This window comes from Polypterus senegalus, chromosome 1 (assembly GCF_016835505.1).
Source record: "Polypterus senegalus isolate Bchr_013 chromosome 1, ASM1683550v1, whole genome shotgun sequence".
NCBI classification, from domain to species: Eukaryota; Metazoa; Chordata; class Cladistia; order Polypteriformes; family Polypteridae; genus Polypterus; species Polypterus senegalus.
Window position 1 is genome coordinate 171952665 of NC_053154.1, and position 14113 is coordinate 171966777.

Here is a 14113-nt window from a genome sequence, read left to right on the forward strand (position 1 = left end):
TCCCAAGCCTGTACTGTGGCTGCAAGTTTTTTGTTTCAATTAGCTTCACAATCTGTAAGAGTACTGCGGTGGGCTAGCACCCTGCCCAGGGTTTGTTTCCTGCCTTGCACCCTGTGTTGGCTGGGATTGGCTCCAGTAGACCCCCATGACCCTGTAATTAGGATATAGCGGGTTGGATAATGGTTGGATGGATGGATCTGTACGAGTAATTGATAACTCATCTCAGTTTATTAGCTGGTCTTTTTTTTCTCTTTTCTAATTTTGCATTTAGAAAAGCACAGTAGTAGGATTTTTACATTTATAAGACATTTGCATTTTCTTACAGCATTTATGATATAAATGGTTACATTTCTTTTGGTTTTCCAATTGGACAGGTATTTCTCTTCTTACTATAGCTTTAAAATCTTAACTCTCTTTTGTAGTTTTCATATTATTTTGCCCTTTTTCTGTGTTGGTTGTTCCCTTCATTGTATCCTAATAATGACAATGCAATAAAAGCAGAGCAGACACTTGAGCACTGAATGATGAAATGCTGCAACTATTTCAGCATCATATCCACTAATTAGTAAATACTGGATTAAACCAGAACACCTGAAAAAGTAGAATGAAAATCAGGATGAAAATATTGTGAAAAAGGAAAAAGGAAAAAAAAAACTACATCATCCTTATATAACTGCTTAGTTCATTTAAGGAAAATTTGCCAAACTTACTTTTGTAATTTCTATATAGAAACCCAAGACGCAGAAACTGGAAAATAGCAGCTCACTTAATTAGTCTAGGAATCCAATTAAAAACTTTTGTTTGGAACAAAAACCTTCAGTAACAATGGGACCCCAGGATTGAGTTTACGAAGCACTGAACTAGACAGTTCACAGTGATAGGAAGCCAGAAGCTCTCCCAGCATCACTGGATGTAAGGAAGGAACTAGCTGTGGATGAGGCACAAGTTCATCACTGGATACAAGCTGACACAATGTTCACAGCCAATCATATTGGAAGTACTGTACTTAATCGATAAAATAATACAACATCCAGAATTACCAATATGAGCCTCTATACTGTATATATGATATACTACCTTGATTCTTATTTGAGCACAGGTCACGTCTCCTTAGTGATTTGTATAGGAAGAATCATTGATTCATTGAATACTAGAATATCTCAAATTATGAGTATGGAATGGAATAAATCATGTGTGTTCATATTGCAAGCAGGTTCAAATTGTTAATTTTCACTTTATCCACTTTACATTTAATGCAAGAACTGCAACCTAGAATACCAGTATGTCAATTCTCAAATTCTCATCATCCTCCTAAATAGAACAATAAGTGTCTTGAGTCTGTCTGTCTGTCCACCCAGTTGCTATGTTTTGGTCATTCCAAAAGGTGGCACTTCACAAATATTTTTAGTAATAAAGTGCATTGAATTTGTCTTCCAACAGATGTCTCCCAAAACAAATGGCATATAAAAGAGACAAATCCATTGCATGGTGCACTACAAACATTAACGCTGAGGTTTACATTGATTACTTAGGTCTCAACCCATCTTAGACGGTGTTAAAGAACAGACAGACCACGATAAAGAGTTGGGTCAACATCCTATATAACAGAAGTGAAATAATCACTAAACAAACAAGCAATAATTGAGGAAACATCTTTGCATACATGAGTTCCCAGATGAACTGTCTCAAGATGGCAGATCTTCCAGTCTTAAGTCCTTTTGCAGTAAGAGAAAAGGCATTAGGACACAGCGCCAACCCCTGGGCTGGCAGGTAGTTACAATCACCAGAGCCCATAAGCTGTTCCCTATGAGCAGCATGTGACAACGAGTGGCACAGCTAGTTATACATATTCCTAGAATACCACTCAGCAGGGAAGAATTCCCAGTTATTCAGCACTGTTCAGATACAGGTATTGAATGCCAGACATTCAGCCCTGCTCATACACCTAGAATCCCACTCTTTCAATGTTAAGAGTTTTATGTGCAGAACTATCAATTAAACAAATCTCCAATGAAGCATGGATAAACATAATTAACGACTGTGTGCTTGACAAATAACAAACCAAGTTTCCTGAGTTTTCAGTTTATTTTGGATGCCTGAATGTTTTTTCATTACAAAAAAAATACTTTTGTTTATTCTCCTTTAAGCTTTAATGTTTTTTTTCCCTCTGGGGCACATTTGTTTGCAGAAGTGTACAAGAAAAACAGAAAAAGTGCAGATGTGCTATGCACTTCTAAAACCAACTGTAACCTCCTTCCCAGGCTTTGCTTGGATCTTCGCCCTTCCAATAAAGTAAACCTTTCCTGCTACCAAATTTGGGATTTGACAATCCTTGGGTTGCATTTACACTGTGAAAATAACAAAAACTTTTAATAAAAAATCTAGATCTGCCTTTCTAGATTTAAACAATAAATATCATTATAGCCTGTAAGTAGTCTTTCAAGAAAATCTAACCAGTGGTGCAATATACAGTAGGCAATTTTTTTTTTCGTTTCTAAACAATTATGCCTTTACTCAATTGGATATCTTCCATAGAATGGTTAAAATGTTCTGAACTCCAGAATGTAACTTCAAAATGACATTAAATCTATGTAATTTTACTCAATTGTATTTTTGCTATTATTTTACAGAAATTATCCCTTGCTGCAGTTAACTGAGAGTTTACTTTACTGAGTGTCCTACCTAGTCAAGGCTAGCATTGCAAGACGTTTATATTTGCAGAATCACGTGTCCATTAAGCAGTACAATTCCCAAAGTTTCCATGAACAGAAAATGGATTCAATCCTAACAGTCACTTATATATACAGTAACTCTTGTCTCAAAGACATTAACTTGTAGACTTATTTATCATTTTTGGAATTTCGATTCAATAGTAGAATGTGTTCCTTATTGATAATCGCAACATCTCACTCTCTGCTTTCGCAGTTATTCACATACACAGAAACAGTCATTCATTAGATTCTAAGGCTACATTAACTGCAATTTTCATAGTAAGCCACTTACCTACAATCTTCTAGTCATAAAGCTGACATTGCAGCATTTGTTTATACAGCTTAAAAAAGGCCAGCAATGTTAGAATTTTAATTTTTATTTAAACACCTGTAGCTATGCTCCTTCAGAGCTTGAATTCACAGTTTATTCATGCTCTCACTATCCGTACTAGTTAATGTGAACATTCCCACTTTCCACTTTTAGCCATATATCTAATGTATTTCAAAGCAGTCATTGGAATTCCCATGAATACTTCTATGCTGTATTTTGAATCCATCAAGCATCACTTTTTATGTTTACTGTACGTATAAAGTCATTAAATAAAGTGTAAGAAGTCATGCCACAAGTCATCTGTTTACTGGATGCTTCAAAAGCAGGCTTACGTTTGATAGTCTCCATAACTATTTATGTTTATTTATTTTTAACACTGTGTACCAGTCTGCCAAAATTACAGCTTCTATAAAAGTAATTATAGGTCCACTTTTAAAAATTTTACATGATTATAAAATGTTTCTTTTCAAAACACAGATTTACTTCAAACAATTGACCATTTGAAGTGAAATATGATGCACAAATGTGCAAAAAAAATGTTCCTTTTGATTCACTGGAATCAAATGTGTCTTTGTTTCTTTTTGAGTCCCTTTTTTAACAGTATATGCACATGCAACAGTAGGCAAAAAATACAGGAAAAGTCCCAGCGCACTAAATAAATAAACGATACCTGATCCTTTTCTTTCAGTTAGTAGGCTGGCCCACAATATTTACTTCACTTTCACGGGAAGTGAAAAACACAGAGAAGGAAGAAATGTAAAACTAAAATGAAGGTCACCTGACAGATCCAATGCAGATAATGTATTATCACCCACAGCCCAGCAGTGTTTGTGAAATATACTGTCTGTTAGCTCCACCTGCAGTTTACTCTGCCGCTCTACCATCCAGCTGCAAAAACAAAATTCTCCTGAGGATGGATGCTTTATTTAAACACATTAAGTCTTGACTTATCTTTTGCTCAAACTGTTTTATGTTACTGATGAGTTCAGTTTCCGCTGTGTTCTCGTTTCTCATTTAGGTATGAGCGTGCCAGAATAGACCTAGCTCCTGGTGAGGCTGAATTTCAATAATTAGGTTTAAAAAATGATGAACAGGTTGTAATGTATTAGCAATAGTAACATGTTCATAATAATCACTTTTATGTCATGCTGCTGCCTGGTATGCCATCACCACATGCAAGCAGTGGCACAAAGACAAGGGGATGTTCAAGGTAATGCTGCAGATTCAGGAAAAGGATGCTTTTCTCTGATACCAAGAGGGAATTAATAAATTATTACCCAACTTCTTCAAACCCTGTACCAGGGGTGGCCAACTCCAGTCCCAGAAGAACCACAGTGGCTGTTGCTTTTTGTTCCAACCCAGGTGCTTAATTGGAAGCCAGTTGTTACCAATAACAGATCTTATTTCATTTCATGGCTTGTTAGTGTTTTAACTCTACCATGTCAGTTCATTCTTAAATCATAGATATAGTTCCCTTTCTAATGATTCATGATTCAAGCCTAAAATGGATGAGTAATTCAGTTTCCTTCCTGAGTACTTAATTAAACCAAATAATGAATACACACGGGTGGAAATGGAGACAAGCTAGATGGAGAACTGGTAAAGGAGCAGGTAAAACAATAATAATCTAAAGACACCATTCTATACTGTGTACTTGCGGCTATAACTACAATCTGTTCTCTCTTATTTCTGTCTCTCATTTTTAGACATTTTGTAAAATACAGTATGCATTACAGTATGCATTCTTCAATTTCATCTACTTCCCCTCTGGCTTTTCTCTTATTCAGACCTGCCAAAGTGGAGGTATATACCTCTTTTTCCATTGTATTCTATTTTGGCAATCTCTTTTATTATATACAGTCTTCTGCATATCCCTGTCTATCACATTATTTCATTTGCTGTTTGTTTTCCCACTCCTTCCTCCACCCAGCAACCTTGTCTCTAATACTCTCCTTATAACACTGTATTCCTCTTGTCTCAATAAATGTTCAGCCCACTGGAGTCTTCTCTCTATTATCTTTATCATCACAGGTTTATCTAAAGGACCCTATTTCCTACTTGACCAATTTTCTTCACACTACACAGCCATCACATCATTTTCATCCTTCTAATTCCATTGTTTCAGGGTATCTTCCAGTTGTTCTCCAAATTTATACTCTATACAGCATTACTGGTCTAATTGCAATATTGAATATTTCTGCTTTTATTTTGGACGCCATTATTTTTTTTTACAGAGCATGTCACTACACTTCCTCCGAATTTTAAATCGCACTCCAATTCTCTGTCTAACTTCTGCCTCCAGCCCTCTGTCCCATTAAATCTATGATCCTAAGTACCCCATGACTCTGCCTCTTTTAGCTCATCTGTTACCACCTTCAGTTTTCCATTTTTACTCCCGAAAACAGTTGTATAACATATGTCGAATTTTTGATCTACTTGCCTTCATCTCTTGTACTGCTGGAGTAGTGTTTCTTAAACTATGGTCACAGCCGATTCTGAGTTGCAAGATATCTATAACTGGGTTGCACTGAGTCATGAATTACAATTAAAGTGAATGAGAAATGGTCACAAATGGTTTACGGAAAGCTCTGTGATGGTTCGCTGCTGTCATGTCAAATTTTTGATCTACTTGCCTTCATCTCTTGTACTGCTGGAGTAGTGTTTCTTAAACTATGGTCACAGCCGATTCTGAGTTGCAAGATATCTATAATTGGGTTGCACTGAGTCATGAATTACAATTAAAGTGAATGAGAAATGGTCACAAATGGTTTACGGAAAGCCTTGTGATGGTTCGCTGCTGTCATGGCTAAAAAATAAACCCCTAAAATGCTAGGTTGACATTCACCTGTGATTCACCAAGAGGGACATGGACAATGTTCAGAGGAATGGCACAATGATCAGTCACTGTTCCTCTAAGGTTATGGGTTGTGAAGACACACTATAGGCAAAATTGGGTCACAAGAATAAAGTTTAAGAACTGTTGTTCTAGAGCATGTCTCCATTTCTCTCATTCTACTTCTCTGTTCTCCCTCATAAGTCAAAATCACCTGCAAAAAGGGTTGACCACGGAGGCTGTCATATTTCCTTACTGATCTCATCTAATATTATTATAAACAATAATGAACTCAATACCAAACACTGATGTAATCTCACTCTCACTTCTAATTCCTTTCTTATTCCTGCTTCACACACAACTTCCATAATCTTAAGGTTTAAAAAAACAAATTCTAGATCTTTCCTCCTGTTTCTTTATTTCCCCCTAAGAGTATGCAATGCAAAGATTTAATCCATGGTCTGAAACCAAACTGATTTTCTTCAGAATTCACCGTTTCCTTAATCTCTTTTAAAAGACATGCTCTCATATATTAAAGGTATGAAGTAACAACTTAATACCTGTATAATTTTTGCAGTCTAGTATATCTTTCTTTTCCTCGCATATTGGCAATAAACAGCTGCATCCCATTCTATGGGCATCTATTCAGTTTTCAAGATGACGTTTAATTATTGCAATCATTACAGTATGCCATAGCAAATCAAATTTTAGCATTTTAAAAATTAGCCAAAAGTATAGAAAGTATTTTCCATGAGTTTTCTTTTACAGGCACCTGGAAGCTTACAGCTCTTTTTATACTTTTTACAGATGCAAAGCAAATTGGATGCAGCTGAATCCCGCCTGAGACGTAGTGAACAAGACCATAACACTGATCTGGAAAGTGCCCTCATTCGACTGGAGGAAGAGCAACAGCGGTATGTTCAGATCTGCTCTGCAGTATATCTATTTGAATTTGAACAGTACTTTATCTTCCATTCCTTACAGTATTTCTTAACACTACTCATTTTAGGTGTGTTTGTGTATAAGGCTAAAAGCACCAACTTGGCTCTGACTGGACCACATTTGTTGAAATTTGGTACACTTATTCTTCAACGAAATTTGTGATGTGATGACAAATTTTCAAACTCCTCTGTGTTTAAACAGAGGAACATTCTGTTTGACTTCAATTGCGAATGAATTTACTGTTGAAAATTTACAATAAGACTGGTTACTTCAATTTATATATTTTGTATATTTTCCTCTTTTACTAATCTGACACCTGATCTGCTCCTGACAGCAAACAGGCTGTGGCTTCTCTCTAATACTGCATGTAGGAGTGGCAGCAGTGGCTTGTGTGTACCTCTGCATTATCAGGTCACTTCCCCTGTTGCTTGAAATTGTTGTAGGTGAATTATGTGGTTTTCATGACCATAAAAGTAAAAAATGCAAGTGACTTATCAAGCAATGATATGATATAGTGAATACTCAGTATTTATGTTACACTAAAAACAACCTAACTGCTGCATTAACTGCAGATTGTAATAATCTGAGATTTCTTTCACATTAACAGTTCTTTTCTACCACAGAACTGCCATTAGTTAGGTGTTTCTCTGACTACAGTATGTTTTATCAACAAATGCCACAAACACTTGGTGGTCTGATGCAGCTAATAATTTTAGCATGAGACTGCATCATAGATTTTAGCTTTCCATGAGATATTCTTAAAAAAATTCTTACAAAACTACAATTAGCCATAGACAATCCACACTCAACAACTAAAAAGACTACAAAATTGCAATTTTAATATCACTTCAGTTGGAATCTATGAAATCATCTGTCTATGAAAGCTCTTTGAGACACCACAAGTCTGTCTGGGCTCCAGCGATAACTTTTGGATATTGTAAAGTGCTACTAAAAACATTTACTGCACTTTATGTAGTCTACTAACACATGTAATTGCATTCTATTATCACTGTTATTTCTGAACATGACTCACTGTTGCAAAATTATTTTGAAAACACAAATGTGATAATTGATTGTATAATGAAGTAAATAAAAAATAAAAAATGCTCCAACTTTTAAAACTAAGTCCCCAAACAAATCTGAATGTTATGCATACATTTTCTTGCCTGCTGGAAACTGAAAAAGCTTCTAGGGATACGGTGGCCTGGTCAGATTAGCTCAGTGACAAGAGGAAAAATAAAAGATAACAATGATATAATTGAATTCTTACTTAAAAAAATGAATTTTTAAAAAGTCACCATACCCCAGATTCAGCCTCATTCACACATTATAAAGTCTGAGCATACATTTGGTTTTCTCTAACTTGTATGCCAATTGCACATTTCTGTTCAAATTAAAAATCTAAAACTTCATAAGACCAAGACTGAAATTAAAATACCTTAAGTTTATTTAACATGATTTTAATTCACTCTTCATATTAAATATACTAAATCATCCCCTGTTTCTAACTGGCTATCTCTCTCACCACTTCACCACCTAATAGCTAATGTGTGGTGAGTGAACTGGCATAATAATGGCTGCCACTGCATCATTCTGGTGGATGGTACATATTAGTGGTGATTGAAGTGGCTCCTCACTCACTATGTAAAGCACTTTGAGTATTGAGAAAAGCACTATATAAATGTAAATAATTATTATTAATAGTAAAGTTGGAAATAGCTGCAAAAATATGCATGTTACTTTAAATGGTATAAATGTTTCTATGGCAATACGTCAGCAAGCTGGAACAAAATGTATCAGGATCATGTGCAAAGCAGGAACTAAAATTGGTCAGACCACCAAACTATTGCAGAAAAATTGACCAACAGTCAGTCAGAGTAGCTCAGTTTAGAGTCACTAAATAGCCTTACCTGCCCACATTTGGGATATGTAGCAAACTTGCATACTACGATAAAGTCCACATAAGTTAGTTGTCTGGCTGCTGCTCTGCATTTGTCATCTTTGTTTCCAACTTTTACATTCATTAACAGTCCATTTCTACCACAGGATGGTTGGGTGCTGTTTGGATGGTGACACCTAAATGATAGGTCAAAGATGCTTTAATAAATAAAAATATCAGAAGAGTGGTTGTTCCTTATAAACTCATTTCAGTTTATCTGGTGTTCACCCCTACACCAAGCTTAAAGCCCTTAAATTGTGCTCCTTCATCCACCAAACTGCACGGACATACCCAGATCTCATTGTGTGCACACTCCATCTATTTTAGAAAATATTCTATTGATCCTGAATGCATATATAAACTTAAAAATATTATTGAAATAGTCAAGAAGGTTTAAAAAATACATGACAGTTGGGCCTCAGCCTGCATTATTAGACATAAACTGTTTATAATTAGTTTTCAGACCGCTGATTCTGATCATACTGTCTGTTCAAAGATAGCACATAAACAGGCCTCCACTGAAAGGCAGCTATCCTGGTTTAGGTTGAATGCTCCATGGCCTGTGGGTTGAGTTACACTATACAGTATCTTTGTTTGCTAGTTGGATGACTTCATGAATGCCTTCTAGTTATGGCACTTTGGTTTGTCCTTTTATGGTGCTATAGATTCATAAAATACAATCCAGCCAAGATATCTTTAAGCAGTGAAGCATAAAATGTTTGCAAACACAGCTTATCGTGCTTGACCCAGATAAGTCCTATGCTCAATTAATCAGGCTAAAGACCAACACATTATGTAGAGAATAAAATGAAAAATTACCACTGGAGCATGTTATTCAAATTTGTTTTGCACTAATAGCTCATGTGCACTTTTGACAGCTATTAGTAGTCTCTTACTGCCTGCCTGTGTATTTCTACTGTTTCATAATTTTACCCATATTAAGTATAAATAAAATGAAGGACAAAGAAAGGAGGTCACTTCGTTATTAATTCATCCTTACCTATATGCTATGGTGTTGGTTTAAAGAAAGTATATATGCTTAGATAGATTCGTCCCAAAATGTAGAAGCAGTCAGAATTTAAGACAAATCTGCAGTGTTTAAATAAAGAGCTATAGAAGATAATGTGAAGGAAAAAACAGCCATATAAGATTTACCAGACAAATAATGTAACTCCAGTGTTAAACATAGGGCTTACAATCACATGAGTGCAACAGAATATCAGCAGAATATCAGGAAAGCTGAAAGTCAGTTAGAGAGAAATATTGTGGAAAATGTGAAAGATGACCTAGAGATACAACAATCAAAGAGGAAGTAAAAAAGTATTAGAAACAATAAGGGCAATTAAAATCTTCATAAAGTGAAATAAAATATGCTCCAAACTTGCTTTTTGCCTGATTTTTCTCACCTGTAAAAACATTTATAGGCTCTGAGCAGTTACAAGGACTATGAAGGAGATTGGACATTGTAGAGGGAGAAAAGCTGCTTAGAATAAGAAGCCTGCAATTGAACATGTCTCCTGGACAGGATAGCATTTATCCCAGAGTGCTTAAATATAGTATTTACTTACATACAGTACAGTAAACTTTAATGCATATTTATCGAAATCTACTGCACACTGGGGAAACTCCTGAGGACCGAAGGTTAACAAATATTTTTCCATTACATAATATGGGTGATCAGGAAGATCCAGGTAACCATAGTTCCAGTAAGCTTAATATGCGTCATCAATAACATGCTTAACACGTTTGATGGAACTGGTTATTATGTAAGCACTTAAGGCTCATATGCCAAGAACAGCTGTGTTATTGAACAGTCAGCATTGGTTTAGATGGGGGAGGCCATGTTTCATTACTATGGTGGAAAAGTGATATGATAAGTGAGGTGGATATTATGTTATTTATCTTGATTTACAGAAAGATTTTGATAAGGCACGATATAAAAGGTTACAAATCAAAAAAAAAGAATCTGTAATTCAGTTACATTTTGCAAGTGGTTGCAAAATTAACTTAAACACCAGAAACAAGTATGATCAGAAACAGGAAAAGATATTGGGAAGTGCTGTTAATCCCTTCCTTGGAATGGTGGAAGGGCGTATACAACAAGAACAAGTCAGTAGCTGAAACTACCAAACAATGGCCACTCGCAACCTACACGATGGTTGAGAAAGACGGTTCTAATAAAATAAGAGTTTCATAGAGTATTAGATTAATGGATGTTTAATCCTGGATAGACCTTCTCCACATTCATATACCTTTTTTCTCCATCATCTTCACCAGCTCTGCACCAGTACCGCTTCTTCTATGGTATTGAGAGATGAACATGAGAGGTTTCCACCAAATTTACACATGTTTAATTATTAAACCACATCATACAGAAGGAAAAGAAGCAAATAATCAAAGAATATAGACTGGACAAAGAGCCTCTGTGAGGTCAACTGTCCTGCGGTCCATTTGTGGCGGCAAGGTTCCAAAGAAATAGCACAAGGGAAGGTTATTAGATAGCCTTAGTAGTTTTAAATCTTCCCTGGATCTTGCAGGAGCACACAAAAATAGATAATTTGATCTCATACCTAACTGTAGCCCAAAAACACTTCTACACACCTCAAAATGTGTGACAAAGGCAAAAGCATGGACATTAGAGAGAAAAAACATATAGCTTGGTGTACCACGCTGGTTTAACTTGGAACATACTGTTGTAGAGACAATGAACATACCCTTATCATCATCTGAGTAAGAGAATCTGTCATAGCAGTGATATGGGCAAGTTTCTTGTCTGTCACCAACTTCTTTTGGTTTTTTCTCAGTGACAGATTGGCACCTGCTGTTTTATATTAGTAAACCTCCCAGTTCAATCATTTTTGTGCTCTAACAGTACATATTGTACTGTAAACACTGAACTTTGCCAAGATGTGATACAATGATGATATGAAATACAGTAGATCCAAATATACCTTAGAATTTAATCAAATGCTCCCAAATAAGACACATGCATATTATTTTCTAACCACTGTTTATATTAATTTTTTTTCCAAACCATTCTTAATTCAGTTTGGGGCCGTGGGGTGCTAAGCCTATCTTGGAAGCACTGAATGCAACTAACCATGAAAAAGGAGCCAATCCATTATAGAACACACCCTATCACACAATTCCAATTTATACTACCAATCAATCTAATATGTACATCTTTTTGATATAAGAAGAAACTGTAGCAGCCAGAGGAAATTCAAAAGGACACTCACATTTGACATAGACAGAGATGGGAGTTGAACTCTAGCATGCCAAGGCATTCTATTAGCTAAACAGAGCTCATTTAGAGTTGTTGCATTGCTTCATAAGAAGGATATTGACAGTACGACTGTCTCTGTGAACCGAGACTTAACCTGGCAACACAAATGGACATGTTTGGCAATGACAGATGTATTGACATTGCTGCAATATGACAGAGCAGCATGCATTAAATTAACTATATGAAATGAAATGTTATGCAAAGGAATCTTGCCTTTTGAACCACAGCACCACCTTGGGGAGTCACAAAGCGTGGCTATTGTCTTTAATGATGCTAATCATCTATAACTAGCTCACACGTGTCAAGTCTGTGACTTGGAACACACACACACACCCACCCACACATCAGCACACTTTCTTTCTCTTTCTCTCGCTCATTCACACCCTGTGCCACATGCTCCTTCAGGCTGTCCAATAAACAAGATTTAGGTCCTCATTTGTTGAACATAATGACCCCACTTTCCCCGGGACTCATCCTTAGAGACTATAATGATCTGTTAAGTGGTGAGGGCCACTGCTTCACCCTGACCTAAAATTGACATTTACAAGCTGCAGATTTATTGAACTCCTGTTGCTATAATTTAAATGATGTGATGAGACACCCACTCTGCGTTATACAGTCTAGTTACTGAAAAAACACTAACATAGCATTTTGTTTATTACAGATGTTACTTTGTGAAACAGAACCAAAAGTTAACAACATCACTCCATTAGTTTACTGATACTGTATTTAATTGTATGGAAGGGAGATCATTGCTGTATTTGGAGTAATTCATAACAAAGCTAGTAACTGTTGATTTAAGGGTTTTGGAGGGTTTGTTCTATGGAAGGCACTATATGTAGCAATGGCCTGCACAGTTGTTTTCAGTGGACAATTGACCTAAGTTGACATTCACAAACTACAGATTTTTTGATTTCATGTTGCTATATTTTAAAATATGTGACGAGGTTCCCACTCTTCATTACTGTGTTATTGCATTACTGGTCATAGTAACAAATGACATAAACAACATTTACTATCTGCATCGCCTTTTGCTTTCTGTATTCAATATCTGATCTTTATATGTCTGATTGAGCACAACATAATACAATCATTTAAAGTAAGTTATGTCAAGTCAAGTTGGGGAGCATGCACTGGTACAGTGTGTTGCAGCACCCACTACACAATGAAACAGCTCGGGATCCCAGTTTGCAACCCCCCCCAGGTAGACACGTGGTCCAGTCCCACCCTCCGGAAATGACCCTCTATCTGCCACAGCCAAGGTGTTACATGGGCGACCCCTTGGCCTGGTCCAGCCACTTGGGTCCCCAACAATGAGGATCTTATGAGCCGGATCACCCTTGGGGAAACATGCCACATGGCCATAGTGCCGTAACTGACACTCCCTCACAATGCAGGTAATGTGCCTCATTTGAGACTCCATGAGCAACCGCTGATTCGACACAAAGTCATACCAACAGCACCCAAGGATTTTCCGGAGAGACACAGTACCAAAGGAGTCCAGTCTTCGTCTCAGGTCACTGGATAGCGTCCATGTCTCGCAACCATATAGCAAGACAGGAAGCACCAGGACTCTAAAGACTTGGACCTTCCTCCTTTTGCATAGATATCGGGAGCGCCACACACCCGTTTCCAGCAACCTCATGACCCCCCATGCTCTCCCAGTCCATCTACGGACTTCATAGGAAGAGTCACCAGAGACATGAATGTCACTGCCAAGGTAAGTAAACCTATGAACAAGGTCAACTCTCTCTCCACAAACAGACACACTGCTGATGGCTGTGCCCAAGAGGTCATTAAAGCCCTGGATCTTGGTTTTTATCCAGGACAATTGCAAGCTCAGTCTCTCAAGCGCCCTGATCAGAACCTCCATTGACTCCGCGAAGATCACAGCATCTTCAGCAAAGTCAAGATTTGTGAACCTTTCTTCATCAACAGATGCCCCACAGCCGCTGGACCCCACGACTTTGCCCAACACCCAGTCCATACAAGAACTGAACAGAGTAGTAGCAAGAACACACCCCTGACGAACCCCACAATCAACTGGGAAAAACGCAGAGGTCCTGCCTCC

At 37.0% G+C, this 14113-nt stretch overlaps 1 protein-coding gene across 2 annotated transcripts in view; it reads left to right on the plus strand.

The window, feature by feature from the left end:
* The window catches only part of crocc2 (ciliary rootlet coiled-coil, rootletin family member 2), a 232484-nt gene that overhangs the window by 83797 nt on the left and 134574 nt on the right, over positions 1 to 14113 (plus strand). For both annotated transcript variants that reach the window (XM_039763044.1, XM_039763051.1), the window contains exon 6: positions 6683 to 6789. In XM_039763044.1, the coding sequence (XP_039618978.1) occupies positions 6683 to 6789 (107 nt within the window). The remainder of the gene's footprint in view (positions 1 to 6682; positions 6790 to 14113) is intronic.